This window comes from Leptinotarsa decemlineata, unplaced genomic scaffold, assembly GCF_025532065.1.
Source record: "Leptinotarsa decemlineata unplaced genomic scaffold, Ldec_3_MD MMD2_tig00000010_RagTag_RagTag, whole genome shotgun sequence".
NCBI lineage: Eukaryota > Metazoa > Arthropoda > Insecta > Coleoptera > Chrysomelidae > Leptinotarsa > Leptinotarsa decemlineata.
In genome coordinates, this window is record NW_027412538.1 from 12,092,976 (window position 1) to 12,112,343 (window position 19,368).

General features: G+C 32.7%; 2 protein-coding genes across 4 annotated transcripts in view; one reads left to right on the forward strand and one right to left on the reverse strand.

Moving 5' to 3' along the window:
- Positions 1-19,368, reverse strand: part of LOC111505068 (dynein regulatory complex subunit 3) — a 111,430-nt gene that overhangs the window by 87,842 nt on the left and 4,220 nt on the right. Inside the window, exon 2 of the mRNA XM_074171562.1 lies at positions 10,704-10,810. The gene's annotated coding sequence lies outside the window, so the exon portion shown is untranslated. The remainder of the gene's footprint in view (positions 1-10,703; positions 10,811-19,368) is intronic.
- Positions 1-19,368, forward strand: part of LOC111505074 (uncharacterized) — a 43,246-nt gene that overhangs the window by 12,134 nt on the left and 11,744 nt on the right. For 2 of the 3 annotated variants that reach the window (XM_074171557.1, XM_074171558.1), the window contains exons 3-4: positions 5,221-5,401; positions 9,189-9,659. In XM_074171557.1, the coding sequence (XP_074027658.1) occupies positions 5,221-5,401; positions 9,189-9,659 (652 nt within the window). The remainder of the gene's footprint in view (positions 1-5,220; positions 5,402-9,188; positions 9,660-19,368) is intronic. The other variant, XM_074171559.1, reaches the window with a different exon arrangement.

Below are 19,368 nucleotides of genomic sequence, written 5' to 3' on the forward strand. Positions count from 1 at the left end.
GGTAGGTCGAAATTATTATTGTTAGAGAATAAAAGTTTGTAAACTAAGATCTATTCATAATTCATGCTTGAATAAGCAAGCAACATTGCCATATTTTTATTTATTATTTCATATGTGTAAATGCAAATGCAATTTTAATTTTTTCATTCATAAGTGACGTACTGTAACACGTGTGTTTATTTGTTTTTTCTTCATTTCATTCAATCAATCATTGACCTACCATATATACGCTTTGTATCACAAATGGTGAATAAATATTATTATAATTATTATTATTGTATATCGAATCATATGATACGGTTTTGAAAATCTTTTATTATGGAAAAACTTTCATCAACCAGCTCCATTCAGTTTTTATATTATTTCAACTAGAAATAGTCCAGTAGTAATTATTTTTTGAGAAATAAAATCCATTATCAAGGTTTCGGAATCAAAAGAAAAAACTTTGAACAAAAGTAGACTTAGGTCGGAGTAGACTATATTTAATTTTTTACTTTTGAAGATTCAATGAAATGCTGAAGGGAATTCTTCCATTTGGAAAATGATGAAAATGAAAAAATTGTGATAAATATAAAAAAATTTAACTTAAGTACGACCAGGAATCTACCGTTATATATTTTCTCGATTACCTTCAAATGTAGAATGAATGAACAATAAGAAATTGTTGGGGAAATTATTTAAAAAAATATATTTCTATTTTTATTCGACTTGAATTGCTGAATAACTTTGAAAGAATGGTTATTTATCAATTGTTCAATCAATACAATCTCAAATCATTCCGAAACGATTTAAAATATCGAAAATTATCAAAAAATTTATAGCACACAAGTATTTTGCGAATACGATTAGATGTTGATACCTATTAGGAACTCCATGTTTGAATGTGAAATATTGTTTGTTTAAAGGTGGTTGACAATGTTTCATGATGTATTTCATCAGTTCCGACTTCCATTGTCTAATATAATATAAATTGATTTTAAATCCCTGAAGAAAAATTAAAAAGATAAACCGAAAATAACAATTTTATTGAACAAAACACTGAAATTACAAAGAAATAACATACAAGTAACAACCAAAAAAATAAAAAATTGGAATATTAATAAAAGCTGAAAATTAAAAAATATTATTAGCAAAAAATGAAAAATTAAAAGATTCCAAACCAAGTTAATTTTTATTTTTCAATTTTTGTTAATAATATTTTTTAATTTTCAGCTTTTATTAATATTTCTATTTTTTATTTTTTTTGGTTGTTGCTTGTATGTTATTTCTTTGTAATTTTAGTTTTTTTTGTTTAATAAAATTGTTATTTTCTGTTAATCTTTTTAATTATTTTTTTCAGGGATTTCAAATCAATTTATTTTAAATTATATTAGACAATGGAAGTTGGAACTGATGAAATGAAACCTTGTTAATTCTCAGCTTACCTGAATTCCGACTACTTTTGAAGATTGACAGAAACTATCACAAAACCGGTAAATTCACCTCTTCAGTGTAAATAATATATTATTTGCATGTTTCAAAAATAATTGATTATTAATTATTTGGACTTACTGAAATTAATATAACGTATTTGGAACCCATAGAAAATATAGTCAAAAACCTCTCTTTACCTCAAAGACTCCAAAGACAAACTGAAACAACTCCTTCTGGATATTCCATTATTCATTTCTTCATATTCAAAAAACTACTTTAGTCTGATTAAATAAAGATTGCATCTCTTACCGTTACCGAGATAATAATAATGATGTAAAATGTTTGCCACCCCGTTTATTGACTTGCATTTTATTTTTCATATGAAAAAACAAATGTTATTGATTGTGATTTGTGAAGGTTTTAGGGGTGGGTGTTGGAAGAAATAAGGTATTATGGACGAAAATAATAACAATTGTGATCATGAATAGGCCGGTAAAATTGCCTTGACCGCCTGAAAAACATAAATGCAGGATAGCAAATATAAACAGTCTTGAAAATATAAGAAAATATTCAAAATGTCAAAGGAATATATTTGCAACGGTTGCTTGTGTAACCTTTCAATTCCCCTGTATGGGAAAATGAAAGTACAAAGATTGTTACAATTGACTGACTAATTTTGTCACGATATTCATAGAAATCCCTAGATGATTTTAAAAGTGATTGTAGGACACCGATACATGTATCTTTCCAATATCTATGATGGTAGGTCCCCTTCACTTTTGGACCGTGGAATCTGATCAAGTTCGCGGGGCACGTCGTGAGGTATAAAATAAAAGTTCATTCTTGATAACTATGTAAAGGTAGGTAAATCTGTTTACATGTGTCGCAGCTGAATTTCGGACAGAAATAGAAGGGTCGGGTTTAATTCTTCTATGTTCTTTAGTTCTTTGGGAAAATGTTCTCCCTGTTTGGCCAATATACAGTTTTGGGCAAGAGCCACAAATCGACTTATATATTCCTGATCTATCCGACACCGAAGTTTTGTCTTTATTGTTCTCAATAATTTCACTTAGACTATTATTCGTTCTGTAAGCTACATTTACGCAATATTTCTTCAAAAAACGGAAAATATTATTGGTTGGTTCACCCAAATATGACAATGTCCTATAACTGACGTTATCGTTTCTTGAATTCGGGTAGACCTGGTCCATGGCTTGCTTTTGTAGTTTTTTGGAAAGAATGGAGTTGTTGACCGTTGTTGACCACGATTTATTTGATCAAATAGTCAGTAGTCTCTGAAACATACTATTGAATGCAGCAACGTTATGCTGCTGAGGGTTTGTAGAGGAATTATGTACGATAATGTCCGTGTTTTTATTCCACTTGTATTTGTAATTGACGTTACTGCAGTTTTATGTCTATGGTCCATTCTCACATTCGGCTAATTGATATAAAATACAACGTGTGCAAAATTCTTGTGTTAGCTCAATCTTGGAAATACGTAAATTTGAACATATTTCCCAAACTCGTACCAACCTTGGTTAGGTACCACTGTCCGTTCTCAGGGAATATAACTATGAACTGAAATCTAAAATTCCTGTTCCTCTATTCAATAAATCGACAAAGAGGTAAGAACTAATCAAAACCTACACACCCCTCGTCATTCATCAGCCATGTTCAGAAAATCTTTGTCCTTCGTAGCTGTATTTTTTCATAACACCGTTATTAAAAATCTCATGCAATTCTCGAAATCCACATTTCAAAATTCAATTTGTGATCAGAAGAATTGAATTTTTATTTCAAACAATGTGCCTTGTTGTATACTTCTAATGATTCTTCTATTTCTTCTATTTTTTTGTCTAATTACTCTATTTTCTTATAATGCATATTAGGTTAAGTGTAAGATTAGCTATAGCTAAACTTCGCCTATTATTTAATATTAAAATACTAAATGAAGTCGATTATTATCATGATTATTATTTTTTACCGTAGTATGCGCTGGTCAAACCCTATTCCGTGAAGCCCCGATACAAATACAGAAACAGTATTGTTTGATTTCATAGTACATTTGGAAGTTCCAATTGTTTTTTCTTTAGATATCAGTCATTCATATCATTAATTTTCATAGATGAAATTCATTCTTTACTAAAACAAGACTCTATGGCTTGTGGTGTTTTTCTGGACCTGAGTAAAGCTTTTGACTGTGTGGACCATTCTGTTTTATTACAAAAGTTGTGTCATCATAGTATCAGGGGTAAAGCTTTAGATCTCATGATATCGTATCTTAGCAACAGAAAACAAAAAGTTTGCATTAAACATCAAACAGCAGTTTTTTACTCTGACATAGCTGATATTCATAAAGGTGTTCCACAAGGAAGTGTGCTAGGTCCTTTGTTGTTTATCATTTATATAAACGATTTTTCGGAAATTTTTAAAAATACTAGCACCAAACAACTCTTGACTGCCGTATGAATTTGGAAAGTGATGTATTGAATTTTATTTACATCCTCAACATATTTCATTCAGAATGAACTTCTTTTGAATACAGCCAAAACTAATTGTATAGTTTTCAGAACAGTTGACACCTCCATCATTATTCCAGAGTATGTGAACATGGGCCCTGAAAAGTTGAATTTTTCACCATGTACAAAAACGTTAGGGGTCTATCTAGATGACAAATTAAACTTTGACGTACATATTGAGCATCTTGCAAAAAAACTGGCTAGCAAATGTTATGCAATTAGAATTTTGAGAAGTCACTTGACGCTTAACATGAACTTAACAGACTCCTGTCGCGGAATTTTTAAAAGTAATCTTACTTTTTATGGGATCTATATTTATGTTTGTGTTATTTTCGTTTATGACAACAAAATTCATTATTCATAAACACATTCACGAGTACTATACTAGGAACAATTCGAACCTCGTTCTTCCTAAACATAGACTAAGAAATACAGAAAGAGGTCCACGCTACATAGCCATCAAACTATACATTCATTTACCACTGACAATCAGAGAAGAAGGCAGACGGCATACTTTCAAAATTCTAGTTTTCGATTTGTTGTGTAACATGGAACCGTATTCGATGCAAGAATTTTTTATGGCAACTTCATGACGATTGCAGAAAACAGAAGGATAGATATCAAAATTTTTATAATCCTAACAAATATAGACATGATATATGCGAGAGTATATTTTCATTTTCATTATATTTTGATATTTATATATTTTAGACAAATGCGTTTATATCTGTGACAGTTATCTTATTGTTTTCTCTTTTTTTTCAATATTGAGTTATACTAAAATGTACTCCCACGAATTTATAAACCTGTGATAATCTTTTGTAATCTTTTGTTGTATTTTAGTTATATATTTATACCTTACTGACTTAAGTTTTCATATGTTCAATTCGAAGACTTCAATAAATCTATCTATCTACATTTGGAAGGGGGCGCTAGCATTATCAAATAACGACCACTCCCCACACCGTGAGGTAAGTGATCGTTGGGTCCGAGAATTATGTGCCCTGAGCAAGTACAGTGATCCAAGAATGACAGCAATATTATTATTCTACAACGACGTTTTCAAACTACTGTTTGTATTAGTTTGCCGAACGTATGCTATCACCCAAACAAAAGCTCTCTCCCTCATTAAACAGGGATGCTATATAAAAGTATGTATTTCATCACGTATCCTATTGATGACGCTTCTTTTAGTTGCCCCAAGTGTAGATTCAGTTTCTTCATAACTCTTTCGACTTTCAACTTTTTCATATTTTCATGAACCTTTTTTTTTGTCTCATTTCAGGTCAAAGGAAGGCAATCTGAAGATGACGACGACGATGACGATGATGACGATGGCGAGTTAGATCTCGGCGTTTCCGATGATGATGACGATGATGACGACAGTGTCGCATCGGATGATGATGACGACGACGACGATGATGACGATGACTATTTCGGAAGTTTCCTTGATGACATTCTGGGAGGTGAGAGATTTTTTTTTTCGAATCGGTTTTGATGCTAAACCAGTTTCATTAAATAGGTTTTTCAATTATTTATTTATTCATTTACTTAATTTGTATCCGAACAGACCAAGCTGGTTCAATTACATGAATAAAACATGTACAATATTTAACGTGAAATAATATTAATATCATCATCATACATGCGTTGTAAGGGATCAAACAAAAAAATATATATGCCGGGCTTCTCAATTATAAATATTATCAATTGTATGGTGACATATAATAATTTCATTATTCATTTTTATTATTATTATTCATTATTATTCTGTCACTGAATTCTGTCTTATAGTAGGTCTTTCATTACCTGGAAATTAAAAGGTTTTAAATCGATTAATACATCAAAACCCATAATTGCTGTCTGAGATTAGAAGTTAAGCTCCGACGTGTAATGAAGTATTAGTGCCTTGGCTAATTTACTTGTAATTGCTTCAAAATAGTAATTCACGTAACTAGTCCGAAAAATACTGTTTTTTGGACGAGTAGACAAAATTCTAGAATGAGCTGTAGGCAAGTTCTGAAAGTCAGCGAGTCAAAAAAACTGTTTTAGGGCATGTTGGACGTGTTGCATGCATTATTTTTTCGGCCACCCTGTAGAATATCAAACCAATGAGACACATTTCTTTATTATATTTATTCGAACATTTTAATTCTTATTTGTATTATACAGGGCTATTCAAATTCGTTTCTGTACATGGGAATATCGTAAACGATAAGAGATAGAGTATCGGTTAAACTGTGGCAAAGTTTTGTATTTTAGAAACCTATTCGATGCTGTAAAGAAATCGAATATAGCTCTTTTGGTTCTGGAGATACACAGGAAAAACCAAAAAATCCCATATTATTTTTTTGTCTATATCTTCTTTATTCGCAGACATATTGAAAATCTGTCCACATTTTGCTATTGGCACTTGATGTGGGCTCTCAGAATATATCCATGAATCTTTTCTACAGGGTGTCATCTGACTTGGGCCACCCCCATCTTTGAATTTTTGAATACGGACCTGTATTTGTTGTTGTAGATTTTGGGATCGTAGACGTTCACTTCATACTGAGAAATTAAATTCAATTCTATATTTCGGGATGTTTCGGTAATATTCGATTATAATTGGGGGAATTATAACATAATAATAAAAACATAATAGCAACTTTCACGTCTCCCTATGTATCGTAGAGTTTTTCTACAATTTTTTTTATTTTTAGGTACCTATCCATATTTTTTCCATTGCTCTGAGCGTTTTCTACAATGAACTTCGAATAAGAAAACCTTTTATGATTATTTGAAACATCAAAACTATATTATATGTGTTTTAATAAGCAGAAAAAAAAATGATAGCGATAATAACATCCGAAACGAACACTATAATTGTAATGAAAATTGAAATGAAGTAATTTATATAGGGAGCCAAAAAAATTATTGGCGCAATAAATAATCAAATTGGAGTCCTTCCATTTCGAGACATTTTTAAACTCGGTTTTTCAATATTATGTATTGCCATTAATACACTTATTTGCTGCATTGTTGCGAAATAATTCAAAATCCTCAATCTCGAGTCTTCCACATTTTCTATCTCTCTGCCAGCGTAAATCCTATTTTTCAATGTCCCCCATAAAAAATAGTCCAAAATAGTAAGATCTGGTGATCTTGCAGACCATCTTATTGTCCCATTATTTGCCTCGAAATGAAAGGACTCCAATTCGCACATTTACTGCACAATTCATTTTTTGTGCATATAAATTACTTACTTCATTTTAATTTCCATTATAATTATAGTGTTCATTTTGGATGTTAATACTGCAACAATTTTTTTTGTCTGCTCATCAAAACACATACAATAATATATTTTTGTTGTAGATAATATTCTTATTCGAAGTTCATTGTAGAAAACGCTCAGAGCAATGGAAAAAATATGAATAGGTACCTAAAAATGGAAAAAACTCTCGAAAAAATCTACGATACCTACATAGAGGGCCGTAATTTAAAAGTGAATAATTCATACAATTATAATCGAATATTACCGAAAAATTCCGAAATATAAAATTGAATTTAATTTCTCAGTATGAAGTGAACGTCTACGATCCAAAAACTACAACAAAAAATACAGGTCCGTATTTAAAAATTCAAAAATGGGGGTGGCCAAAGTCAGATGACACCCGATTTCTTTACATCATTGATTAGGTCTCTAAAATACGCAACTTTGCCAGAATTTAACCGACACTCTATCTCTTATCGTTTACGAGATCCCCATGTACAGAAACGAATTTGAATAGCCCTGTATATTGAAATTTGAACAGCAGAAAGATACTAACAGAAACATTCACATTGATTGTTTTCATCTACTAATTGATGAATGGTCTTGGTAAATGAATTATCCATATATCCTTCAGCAACCTTGGTAGACTTCCAGCCACCGTGTCCCTTGAAATTTATGATCTTTTCACCGTTATAAGCAAATCACTATGGATTGCTATGGCCTGTGTAGTTTTTAGAATTGGATTAACATTATTCCTTTTAAGAAATGCGATAATCTTTGGGAAAGTGGCCATATTTACATTTTTCTTCACTTTCAACAGAGGGTACATACGTACCTGGACTTTGAATGCGAACAAAAACAATGCAAACTTTCAAAAATCAAAACGTCAAGTAATTTCAATGACAAAACGCAACCTATCAAGATTTACATATTTACAATGGCGTACGTACTTCCCGTTACCAAAAAATAACGTTTTCCATTGAATAAATAGAGAAATGAATGATATTTCTCAGGGACGTTCCCAATTTTAATGGGCCACACCTCATAAAGCTTCTGTTCGGTCCCAAAATCTCTCTATCGAAATTATTATGTTTTTCAAGTGAATCTTAATTTTTTAGTATTTAGCCTAGATTTGCCAGCTCTCAAATTTGTACAACAAAACAGAATGTTTAACGGCATTATTTTTATTTTATGTATTGTTAACTAATCTTGTTTAAGTTATTTAATTTTTCATTATTCATAATCTGGGTTTCCCAGTTGGTCTCAAATTTACGGGTCTTTCTAATCCACTTATGCTCATAAAATTCAATATTCCCAAATATCTTTTCTCAAGCAACCCGTACATTTATAATTCCTTAATTATTCCTAGTAACCCATATCTTGGAATTACCCGCTATTATGATCTCTCCCAGCTATATTAATCCAAACCTTTGTTTCTTTATTTATCCCTCCAAAAATCAATCTCTTACCCCTTCTCTAAAATACCCACCGATGTAAAACATTGCATTTGTGTAAAATTCATTTTATTACGATTGAAACCTTGTAAGAGTACAGTTAGAATTAAATCTTGTCTTGTCTACAGTACATCTTAACAGTTATTTTTCTCATCCTATCTTTTCACAAGAGTTATTGTAATTCTTGTGTGCATTAAGCCTTCATACTCACGATGAAACAATCGTGGGTCAAAACAGCTTCTATCATAGACTTAGTTCCGAAAGAGTTCTGACTTCTCATGGATGTATAGAAAAAAGTTATATTGGCAGGTTGCGAAAGTAAATTTTATAATCCAGTGATACATTGATGAAGGTTTCTTGAACTTTGTTGACAAGTCCTATATTAATTGAGTTAATTTTTCGTCAAATTATTTCCTTAACCCCTCATATTTAAAGCAATATTAGTTGGAACAGATCATTCATATACATTCAAAAACAGTATTTTTATTGCAATGAATTTTCAGTATTTCATTTCACACCTGAAAATAATTATTTTTATTCCAGGTGGAGACGATGACGACGACGACGACGATGACGACGAAGACGAAGACGAACCCGCTCCTTCGGCAGGAACACAAGAATCAACGGTAGTGGAACCCTCCCCAGTTCAATCCGTAGACCCAGAAGCAGCACCTTCCGAGCTGAGCCCAAGCGAGGAATTGGACGCCCAGGAACAAGCTGCAGGAGAAATAGAAGGTGCTAGTACTGACGAACCTGGAACATACTCTGACATAGCTGAGGGACAGGCTGTCGAAAACTCGGTGAGGCCGGTCGTCGTACAGCCTGTACCCGCTAATGACGATGACAGTGACGACGACGATGACGACGACGATGACGATGACTTAGGTGGTTTGTCAGATGACGATGACGATGATGACGATGACGACGAAGAAGCCGACGACGATGACGACGATGACGATGATGACGATGACGACGAGGCTGATTTAGAGGACGTTATCGAGGCTAAACGATCACGTGAGTCCAAAAGCTTAAAGCATAGTAAGAAATCGAAAAAGTCTAGAAAACATCATACTCGCAAAGTTGCTAACAAAGTGTGATAGACTGTAGTGTGGCGATCTAGTGTAGATTCTATTTTTGTTTCGGAAAATTCTGTACAAAGGTGTGGTCTTTGGGGCCAAAATGTTTAGTTTTGGAGTTTGTTGAAAATTCATGGTGGTTCACGAACTTTTGTGGAATTATTTATGAAGATAATGAACATGAAGTATCTGATAGTACTTTTTGGCAAGGAATTGACCGTCCTAACTAGTGTGTAACATTGATATTCAGTTCAAATTTAGCTGCTTTCTGTAGTTTTGGTGTCTCCTCAGAGAAATTATAATCAATGGTTTCACCAATTCATTAATAATTTTATATTCATCTCACTGACAACTTGTTTGAACTCGACTAAATTATTTTACAAAAATAAGTGAACATCAACCACTGATTGCTAAACTTCAATTAAACAATAGCTTGTTGCTTTCTATTTTCTCAATATTTCTGGCTTTCCATTTTTCTGTATCATAGAGAATCTTTCATTTCGAAACTGAGCAGTTTGGCATCCGGAGCAAAAAATACGTAGTTTGTAGTATTTATTTTCTTGCTGTATTCACTATTTATGAATTATTTATTTATTTAAAATGCTTTTTGCATTAATCTAGGTACATGTCACATATTTCGTGACTATCTCAAAGAGAAAAACCCCCAAAAAATTGGAGATCTGTTTATTGTATGAACTTTGTACAAATTTATATAAATAGATTATATTACGAAATATGCTCCATGTGTTTTATTTTTCATTCACTCGATATTTCACCCACAAATGTTGACGCTAATTTTTTAACATTTTGTGACATTTATCTAGCTGATGCATTTCTTCTGTAACTAACACGCTTTCACTATTTGACTAACTACGAATATAACAGTTCTCCTCTATTTTCACGAGAAATCATTTTCATGTGGTCGTTCGTCCACTTTCTTATACAGTGGTGGATCAATTGGTGAGTATTTAAACTTACATACCTTCATTTGGTGATTCACATTCTTTCACGACTGGAGCTATAGCTAAGTGAATCGGACACTTTCCTCCAGCTGGTAAAAACGAGGATCCTTCACTTTCACTGTGTCACCTAAAAAAAATTGAAAATATGTTGGAGAAAGCCAAAATGATTTTGTAATTTGAGAAATAATTTTTGTTACATTCAAGACGATTTATTTCTTATTGTTTTTTTTTGCTATGTGCTTTTTCACAATATAAAAAATAAACAAAGCTAAAACTAGAGAATCAGCTGTAGAGTAATAAAGGGCAAACTATATTCACAAATTTTTCATACAAATTGAATATCGAATGGAAAAAATTACATTTCCCATCTCATCTTTCGTCGATGTTTCGGAAAATATTCTTTCTCCGCTTTCAAAACACAAAATTCATTTGGAAACAACGTTTCAATTATAAACAGCTGAATAACGTTAAATTATATTTTAGGTACCCAAATACTTGTAATAACTTGCAAAAATCCAAATTTGAATTTTTCAAAAGAGACGAATAGGATTTTTTTGTGAATCAAACCAATGCCTTGTTAGAAGTATCGTAAAACACGTATATTTTTCCTTTTTTTTATCTGATTGATTCGGCCAATTTTTTGAAGATCTATAGTAATTTCATAAACTACACTTTACGATTTGATCTACACAAACTTTAATATATCACGACCTGTTTCACGACCTGTTTCACGACCTGTTAGGGAAACATGTTTCGATAACACAGTAGCTTTATCAACAGGGATAAAGCTACTGTGTTAGCTATTGTGTTAGCGAAACATGTTTCGCTAACACACTAGCTTTATCAACAGTGATCAAGCTTTAATATATCACGACCTGTTTCAAGGCCTGTTAGCGAAACATGTTCCGCTAACACAGTAGCTTTATCAACAGTGATAAAGCTTTAATATATCACGACCTGTTAGCGAAACAAGTTTCGCTAACAAAGCGTAACAAGTTTCGCTAACACACTAGCTTTATCAACAGTGATAAAGCTACTGTATTAGCTACTGTGTTAGTGAAACATGTTTCCCTAACACACTAGCTTTATCGACAGTGATAAAGCTTTATTATATCACGACCTGTTTCAAGGCCTGTTAGCGAAACATGTTCAGCTAACACAGTAGCTTTATCAACAGTGATAAAGCTTTAATATATCACGACCTGTTAGCGAAACAAGTTTCGCTAACAAAGCGTAACAAGTTTCGCTAACAAAGCGTAACAAGTTTCGCTAACACACTAGCTTTATCAACAGTGATAAAGCTACTGTATTAGCTACTGTGTTAGTGAAACATGTTTCCCTAACACACTAGCTTTATCGACAGTGATGAAGCTACTGTGTTAGCTACTGTGTTAGCGAAACATGTCGTGATATATTTTCAAATTAAGTATGTGGAGATCAAATCCTGAGGTGTATAGTTTATGAAAATATATATTTCCTGTAAATAATAACACTTTGTAACTCTGTGATGTGGTGAATGGGGGAAATTACTGAACTTTCCAATGTACACAAAGTTGCTTTTCTACCGAATTGTTTTTTCAATAGATGGTATTGAGCTTCCTGGTTTCAGTGTGCATTATTTTAAATTATGTGTGATGAAAAGTACAATGCTTACTGAATATTTGTTGTTTCTAACTGTGACTACAGACATGTATACTAATAATTATACGAGTCTAGAAGGCCATCTTCAGAATTTGTTTCTTCAGTGGAATTTCAGCTCTTTTCATGCTTCTCCCGAAAATTTAGTACAAAAGTTTAATTCTGCCCACCTGCAGTGATTAAATCAGCCACAATTTCACCGTAAGTTATTGCAGCCACTTTGTTTTTTATATCCTCATATTAACAATTACTTCTCGTTTCATTCAAAACTTTGTATATAAATAATTGTGAAATCTGAAGCTTCAACTTTGTGGTGGTCTTGGGTTTTATAGTGGAGTCAATGATCAGATAATCTAAGAAAATCCTTGGCTCCGACTTTTTTTTCAAATTCAGTTTCTATTATCTGGAATCGGAAATATTTCGAAAGGAGGCTACAAACATTTGTATTGTTTGAACAATATGTATGATACTTATACAAATGTCAAGTTTGTGTGGAATTTGTTTTTGGAAAAAATCATCGTGATATATCAGTATAACAACAACTGGTTTCAATAGAGTAAGACCAATGCTGGATTAGTCTGCAGAAAAAGGAGGCAAGTGAATATAATATAATATAAAATATAAAATCAGTTTTCATAATGAATGACATAATGACAACACTGAACACGGTGCTCTTCTCGTGCGATTTCTGCTTCATCTGTAGTGGAATGATTTGCAGTCTAATTGCATCAAGTGTTCGTTGTGAAAGATTCAATCTACTCGCTTGCAGCATTGTGAATTATACTATGGTCCGAGAATATCTACCACAGAGAAGCGACATTAACGTCGGATCCTTTGATGTTCGGCGTCCCAACTCCGAACCGAAGATTTTGAGTGATAAACAACCTGGTTCACTGAGAAAAATGACCGCTCAGCGATATACACCAATAAAAATACATACTCTTACATTCTAGTGTAGTACGTGGGCTCGCTGTGAAATATAGAATTATAGTGTAAAGGGCATCTTACTCCATTCAATTTTCATATTGCTAATTGAACAACTTTCGCAGTAATAATAGAGAATATTCAACTTTGTTGCCAATTTATTATAATTTATGATGAATTGGCTTTTAAGAAATAAATTAAATTACTTTATTTTGTAAATCCAATTCATTAGATAGAAAATTAAAATAAAGTTACGATAATAGAATAATGCTTATATTATATAATCATTTTATATCCTCTGAAATAAATAAGTCCACTAAGGATGAATAGAAGTGACTTTTGTTATTTTATGTAATCTTAACTTAAACTTTCATTAACAACATCAATACAATCTGAGGGTTTTAATTAAGTAAGGTTTCGAATGAAAAAATAATGAAACAAGATATTTTACCAAAACCTCTTAATTTAAAAATGTGACCGAATCTTTTGTTTCCTTTTTACAGTTTTACCTTTGACATTATTGATATCTCTATTAGTATATTTGATACTATAAAAAATGTTCATTCTTATGAATAGCTTAATTATGTACATTTTTGGAAAATTTTCACAAGGATGAAAAAAATCTACATCCTTCATTAGGTTGAATAATATATTCGAAACTGCTCCCCCAGTAGAAATTTCTATAAATCGATTGTTAAATAAACATTCCAACTGATATATAAAATTAATGAATTTATCTGGTGGTGAACGCAAATTTCCAAACATGTTTTTTTTCGTAGTATAAGCTTTAAAATAGCTTAACAAACGATGTACATCCAAAGTCCTGCACTTCGTGCTGAAAGAGTGACACACATAACATGTTTGAACTTGAAGAGCTTTTTTTAAAATGTATCCACAAACGTAAATGAATGAATTCTGAGTACATACATCTTCATTTTTATAATGATAATCCGGAAGGGCAAGGGCTGGAGAAAAGTGATTCTCATCTGATATAAATATATCATTCACGTTTGTGGATTGTATACTGATTAATAAATCATCTAAATCATTCTTACAATTCATATGATTGGAATGAAAATGATGTTGGCAAAACAACTTCCGGAATGATCTTTGAAATTGTATGGGGGTCGGGTTAACATTATTTCCGCATTGTTATCTTACAGCACCAAAAAATTTTCAAGACAATCTGAATTGAGTCGTCTCGTTTTTAAATATTTATAATTTGATTTGGAAAGCTCATCCCATATTTTAATTACACTATTCATGGAAATAATCCAACATTTTCTAAATCTGACTCGATTTGTGACATTTTTGTCACAAAAAGCAATCGGTTGTTTCCAGGGAGAATAAAGTCTCCTAGCCATAATAACGAGAACATTTCTACATATGGAATTCCTCTTACTTGCCTCTCCAATATGTTCGAAACCAATAATTTCATCACATTCTGTATCAGAAAAAAGTTTGGATTTTAAATCCATCTCATCTATAGATATCACACATCGCTTGTCCTGTTCGAGCATTGTTTTAATTTTAATTTCAAGTGCCTTGAATATTACTGAATTTTCTACTGTTTCTCTCACGATGGATTCTTCAAAACTAATTATCTCCTGAAAACTCTTGCTTAAATAGCATAACTTTAATGTATACCGAGTTGGGTAGGTACCTTTTGTAACTACGTATCTCATTATGTTTGCTCAGTGCTCACAGACTAATGGAGACAACTAAGCCCGAGAATGACGGGGAGACAACCAAGTCGACGCATGCGTCTACGAAAAAGGGACACAGAGTGGCCGTCCTTGTCGCTTCTCTGTGGTAGGTATTCTCGGCTATGGTGGATATTGCTGACTTCGGTTCGGTTATTCATGTGCGCACAATCACAAATGTCATAACCTAACCTATTCTACTCATTTTGCGACTTTGTTTTGAATGTTAAATATACCAAGATTTTTTCAGCAAAATCTACGCAAACTGATCATAAGTGTCATTTAACTAATTCAAATAATTTTGTCCACTTTTCAAAAAGTTTCTGATCATAAATGAAGTAAGAAATCAAATATTTGGAAAAGGAATCATCAAAATCGAAACTGTTTTTCAGGACTTCCGAAAAAAATAATTCGTTGATTTGACTGTCAAGTATTTGTTCATAATCAGCTTCAAGAGGCCACTGTATCTAAAACACTTCTTAAAAAAACTATGTGATTAATGTCTCAAAGAAATATTCATATCTCGAAGAAAAATTAATTCCAAAGTTTGTTTCTATAAATGAAGTATTTTTCCCGATATGATAAATGGAATCACACCTCGAAGTCGTCACATCATCGTTGTGAAAACAATTTTTTCTTGTGTTTCATAGGTTCGACATAATAGCATGACAGTAACATTGACACTATTGACGTAGGACACAGTAGACTAAAACTGTAGGTTCTTTTTCACAAAATGAGTTGAAGAATAATAAAAAAAAACAAAATCGACATGAATCAAATTTATTTTCTGATTAATTTCATAATTTTAATTATTGATTCACGTCGAATTTGATTCGTGTGAAAGTAGTTTAGTTTTTGTGGTGAAAAGCATGCCTTATTCCACAGGACAATAGATGATGTTGCATGTGTGCTTAGACCGATTAATCGGAAATGTGATATCCGATGCCATAGAAATATACTCAATTAATCAACAGTTGATCAAAAATAATAGGAGAGGGGGTTTGGTAATGTAAGAGAATAAGGTAGGTGGGTGCTACCAATAATATTCAAAACTTATTGTTTCCATCAAGAATATGACAGAAGTGAACAATACTTGATAATTTACAAAACCGCTACATCTCCACGCGTCACATTGTGTCACCTGAAGATGCGTCACGTTGTGATGCGTCAAGTTGTGACGCATCACACAAGTTGTGTCACAATGTGACGCATCACTCGTGACACCTGAAGATGCGTCGCAGTGTGACGCCTAAAGATGTGTCACTAGTGACATCTGAAGATGCGTCACGTTGTGATGCGTCACATTGTGACGCTTGAAGCTGCTATTGTATAGAGAAACACGTGTCGCGATTTTGCAAACTGTCAAGTGGAAATCTCAGTTCGAAGTGTTTTTGAATCTTCTGTCAACTTTCTTGATGACGTCATTGTAAGAGGAGATGTCCAAAATTATATATGCTCAGGCTTGTTCTTCGAAACCAGAACTGCATTCGTGGTTAAGCCTAGCATCACTGATGAGTCCTACGGCTAGCTGAAACAGCGCAATTTGGTGGGCTCTGTTTTTATATAAGTAGAAATAAACATTAAACATACATTAATACTGAACGTATGTATCTTCTTTCTTTTTCCACGAATATAGAAATATTATGGACGATGTCAGAGATGTTTTCTTCAACTGATGAGTCAAATTATTTCAATTATACATCTTATTTCTTTTTCCACGAACACAGAAATATTATGGTCGATGTTCAGAGATGTTTTCTATAACTGATGAGTCGAATTATTCTGTTCTTATACCTACTTTGTTTTCCCACGAACACAGAAAAATTATGAACGATGTTTAGATATGTTTTCTTTCACTTATGAGTCAAATTATTTTAATTATAAACCTACTATTTCTTTTCACGAACACATAAATATGAACGATGTTCAGAGATGTTTTCTTCAACTAACAAGTCAAATTATTTTTATTATATACATACCTACTTACTTTTTCTACGAACACAAAAACATTGTGTAGTAACCAAGGTGGTTGAGTTACAATTTTCTCTGGTTTAAAAAGCATATATCCAAGTGATTCACTTGATAATTCAATGTCAAATATTTGAAGAAGAGAATACCTCTATAAAAAGTTTAGTAATTTTTTTTTCATACAGTTACTAATTCACTTATAGTTCAAGTAAACGATATAGTGCCCCCTACCTTCCAGCAGTTCCCCGTTAATAAAATATTTGGGGAGCTAACTAATTTTGTTATTCAATAATCATTTCTGATTATATAAGAATCACAATAACTATATTTTACTTCTGAATACTATTTACTCGCACTTTAATAGGTGTGAACCACAATAAACCCTTGCGGGTTGCGGTGGAGGGTCGAATAGACCCATTTACTTGTGACCTAACCTAGCCTAACTACTTACTCACATATATATACAATCGATCTCCATATTTTTCAGCAATACTCTCGAGGGCATACACTTTTTCAAATGTTTTTCTCTGTAAAATTTCAAGTAGATGATTGTTGGTATAGTAATCTTCAAAATACAAATGGTTATCCATTAAAAAACTTTGTATTTAATCTTTCCTCGAATTTTTATTCGGTACTTTGATGAGCTGCCGCAAATGATAGCAGGCATGTTAGGCATACACATTCTCGAACCATCAATCCACCCTTTCGTAACTTTGTCGTAAGTGTCATACCAACTTTCGTCCAAATAAAAAATTTGCCGTTGTTTTTGTCTATATTTAGTTATTTGTTCTAAGTATTCGTTACGCAATTCCACTATTCTTCTGCTCTCCATAACTGCTTGACGTTTGTTTATTATTTTAAATCTAAATCCTAGTTTCTTTATCCAATTCTGAAAAGTTTTGTCACAGCAGCTCACGTTATGGCCGGAAGTATTCAGTTTCTTCCTTATGATTTCAATTGTAGGAAGCTCATTGCTTTTGTAACAGTCGTATATTGGTTTTTTAATGATTTTATTAGATAAACATCTAAAGGTTTCGGTAATCCCGTATCACATCGCGTCTTGCGTTCATAAGGTTTGTTTTTGACTATTTTACATACAGTTGAGAAAGGAATTTCGGTCAAATCTGATGTTGCTTGTAATGGTTTTTTCCCTCGAAACCAAACTTGATATGTAAATTCTTATATTCAGCAAATCATAAAACTCGGTTAGTAAAAATTATCCAATTCGTAGCGACATTACTTCTTTGTATTGGTTTTTTAGCCTTTGAGTTCGCCGATAGCTTTAAGAATTACTATATCGGTTACTTCGACTATACCAGCGACTACTCGCTGTTTGCGGACCCAAAAAAAATGCCCACCGGTAAGAAATTTCGCCCAAATGAAGAGGTTATCGCAGAAACTGCTAGTTGATTGCTAGTTGATCACCAGATGAAAAAATTAGGATAATAGAGTCTTGCCATGCTGATGGTAATTTTTTAAAATCAATTCCAAAGCAAAGATCGATTAAAACCAAAAGTGAAATCCATTATTAATGTTTCGAAAAGGAATCAAGCGCCGATAAAAACCAATGAAGGCGAGATGAAGATTCTGACAAAACGAAATTAAAAAAAAAACGTTCGGTATGCGTCCGGGAAATCTTCATCTAGTAGGCCATCCACGTCTTCGGAACTGTTGGCCGCAAGTGGGTCACCCACTGACCTTGTTACTTGAAAATTACCGGAGGTCGTTTTACCAAAGACGTACGTTAAGATTGGGAACGCGTGTTGAAAATTGGTTTGACAGTATGGCGTGCGAGGAGAATCTCAAGAGAGAAAGTACGGACGACAAAATTGAAAGTAGGTATGTAAATCAGGTGGAATAATTTAAATCGGGGCTCACTATTTAACAATAAAATGACGAATCTCTTATCGTTGAATAGAATGCCTTCACGAAGTGCCGTCGAACAGAACAACACGCGAATCATATTCATTCGTTAATGGAATACTGAAAATTTACGGAGAAAGGCAAACTTGTATGTTTGTTTGTGACCAACTCCTTTGGACTCGATTTTGACAAACTAAACGGGCAGATCTATTTTAAACTTTGTACACAATACAATACAATACAATATATACACATCGGAAAAGTCTAGGGATATTTTTATAACATACTAAATATCATAAAAATAAATGCATGAGGTCGTTTAATTTCGATTAAATTGGTACACTCGACCACCCTGTAGATTTCTATGGGTTGAACAAAGCCTGCAAAAACGGTAACTAATCTTTCATCAAGTATTTTACAAACTGTAGGTTTTCGGCTAAAATGAATAATCTGAAAGTGTCGAGTTTGTACATTCTATGCAGTTCTTGCTCAGCAATTAAACTGGAAATATTGTGCTTTAACATGGAACGCCATCATTTACTATTGGCTAAGATGAATAGAGCTGTAGGGCTTCTTCAAGGTGGCATGC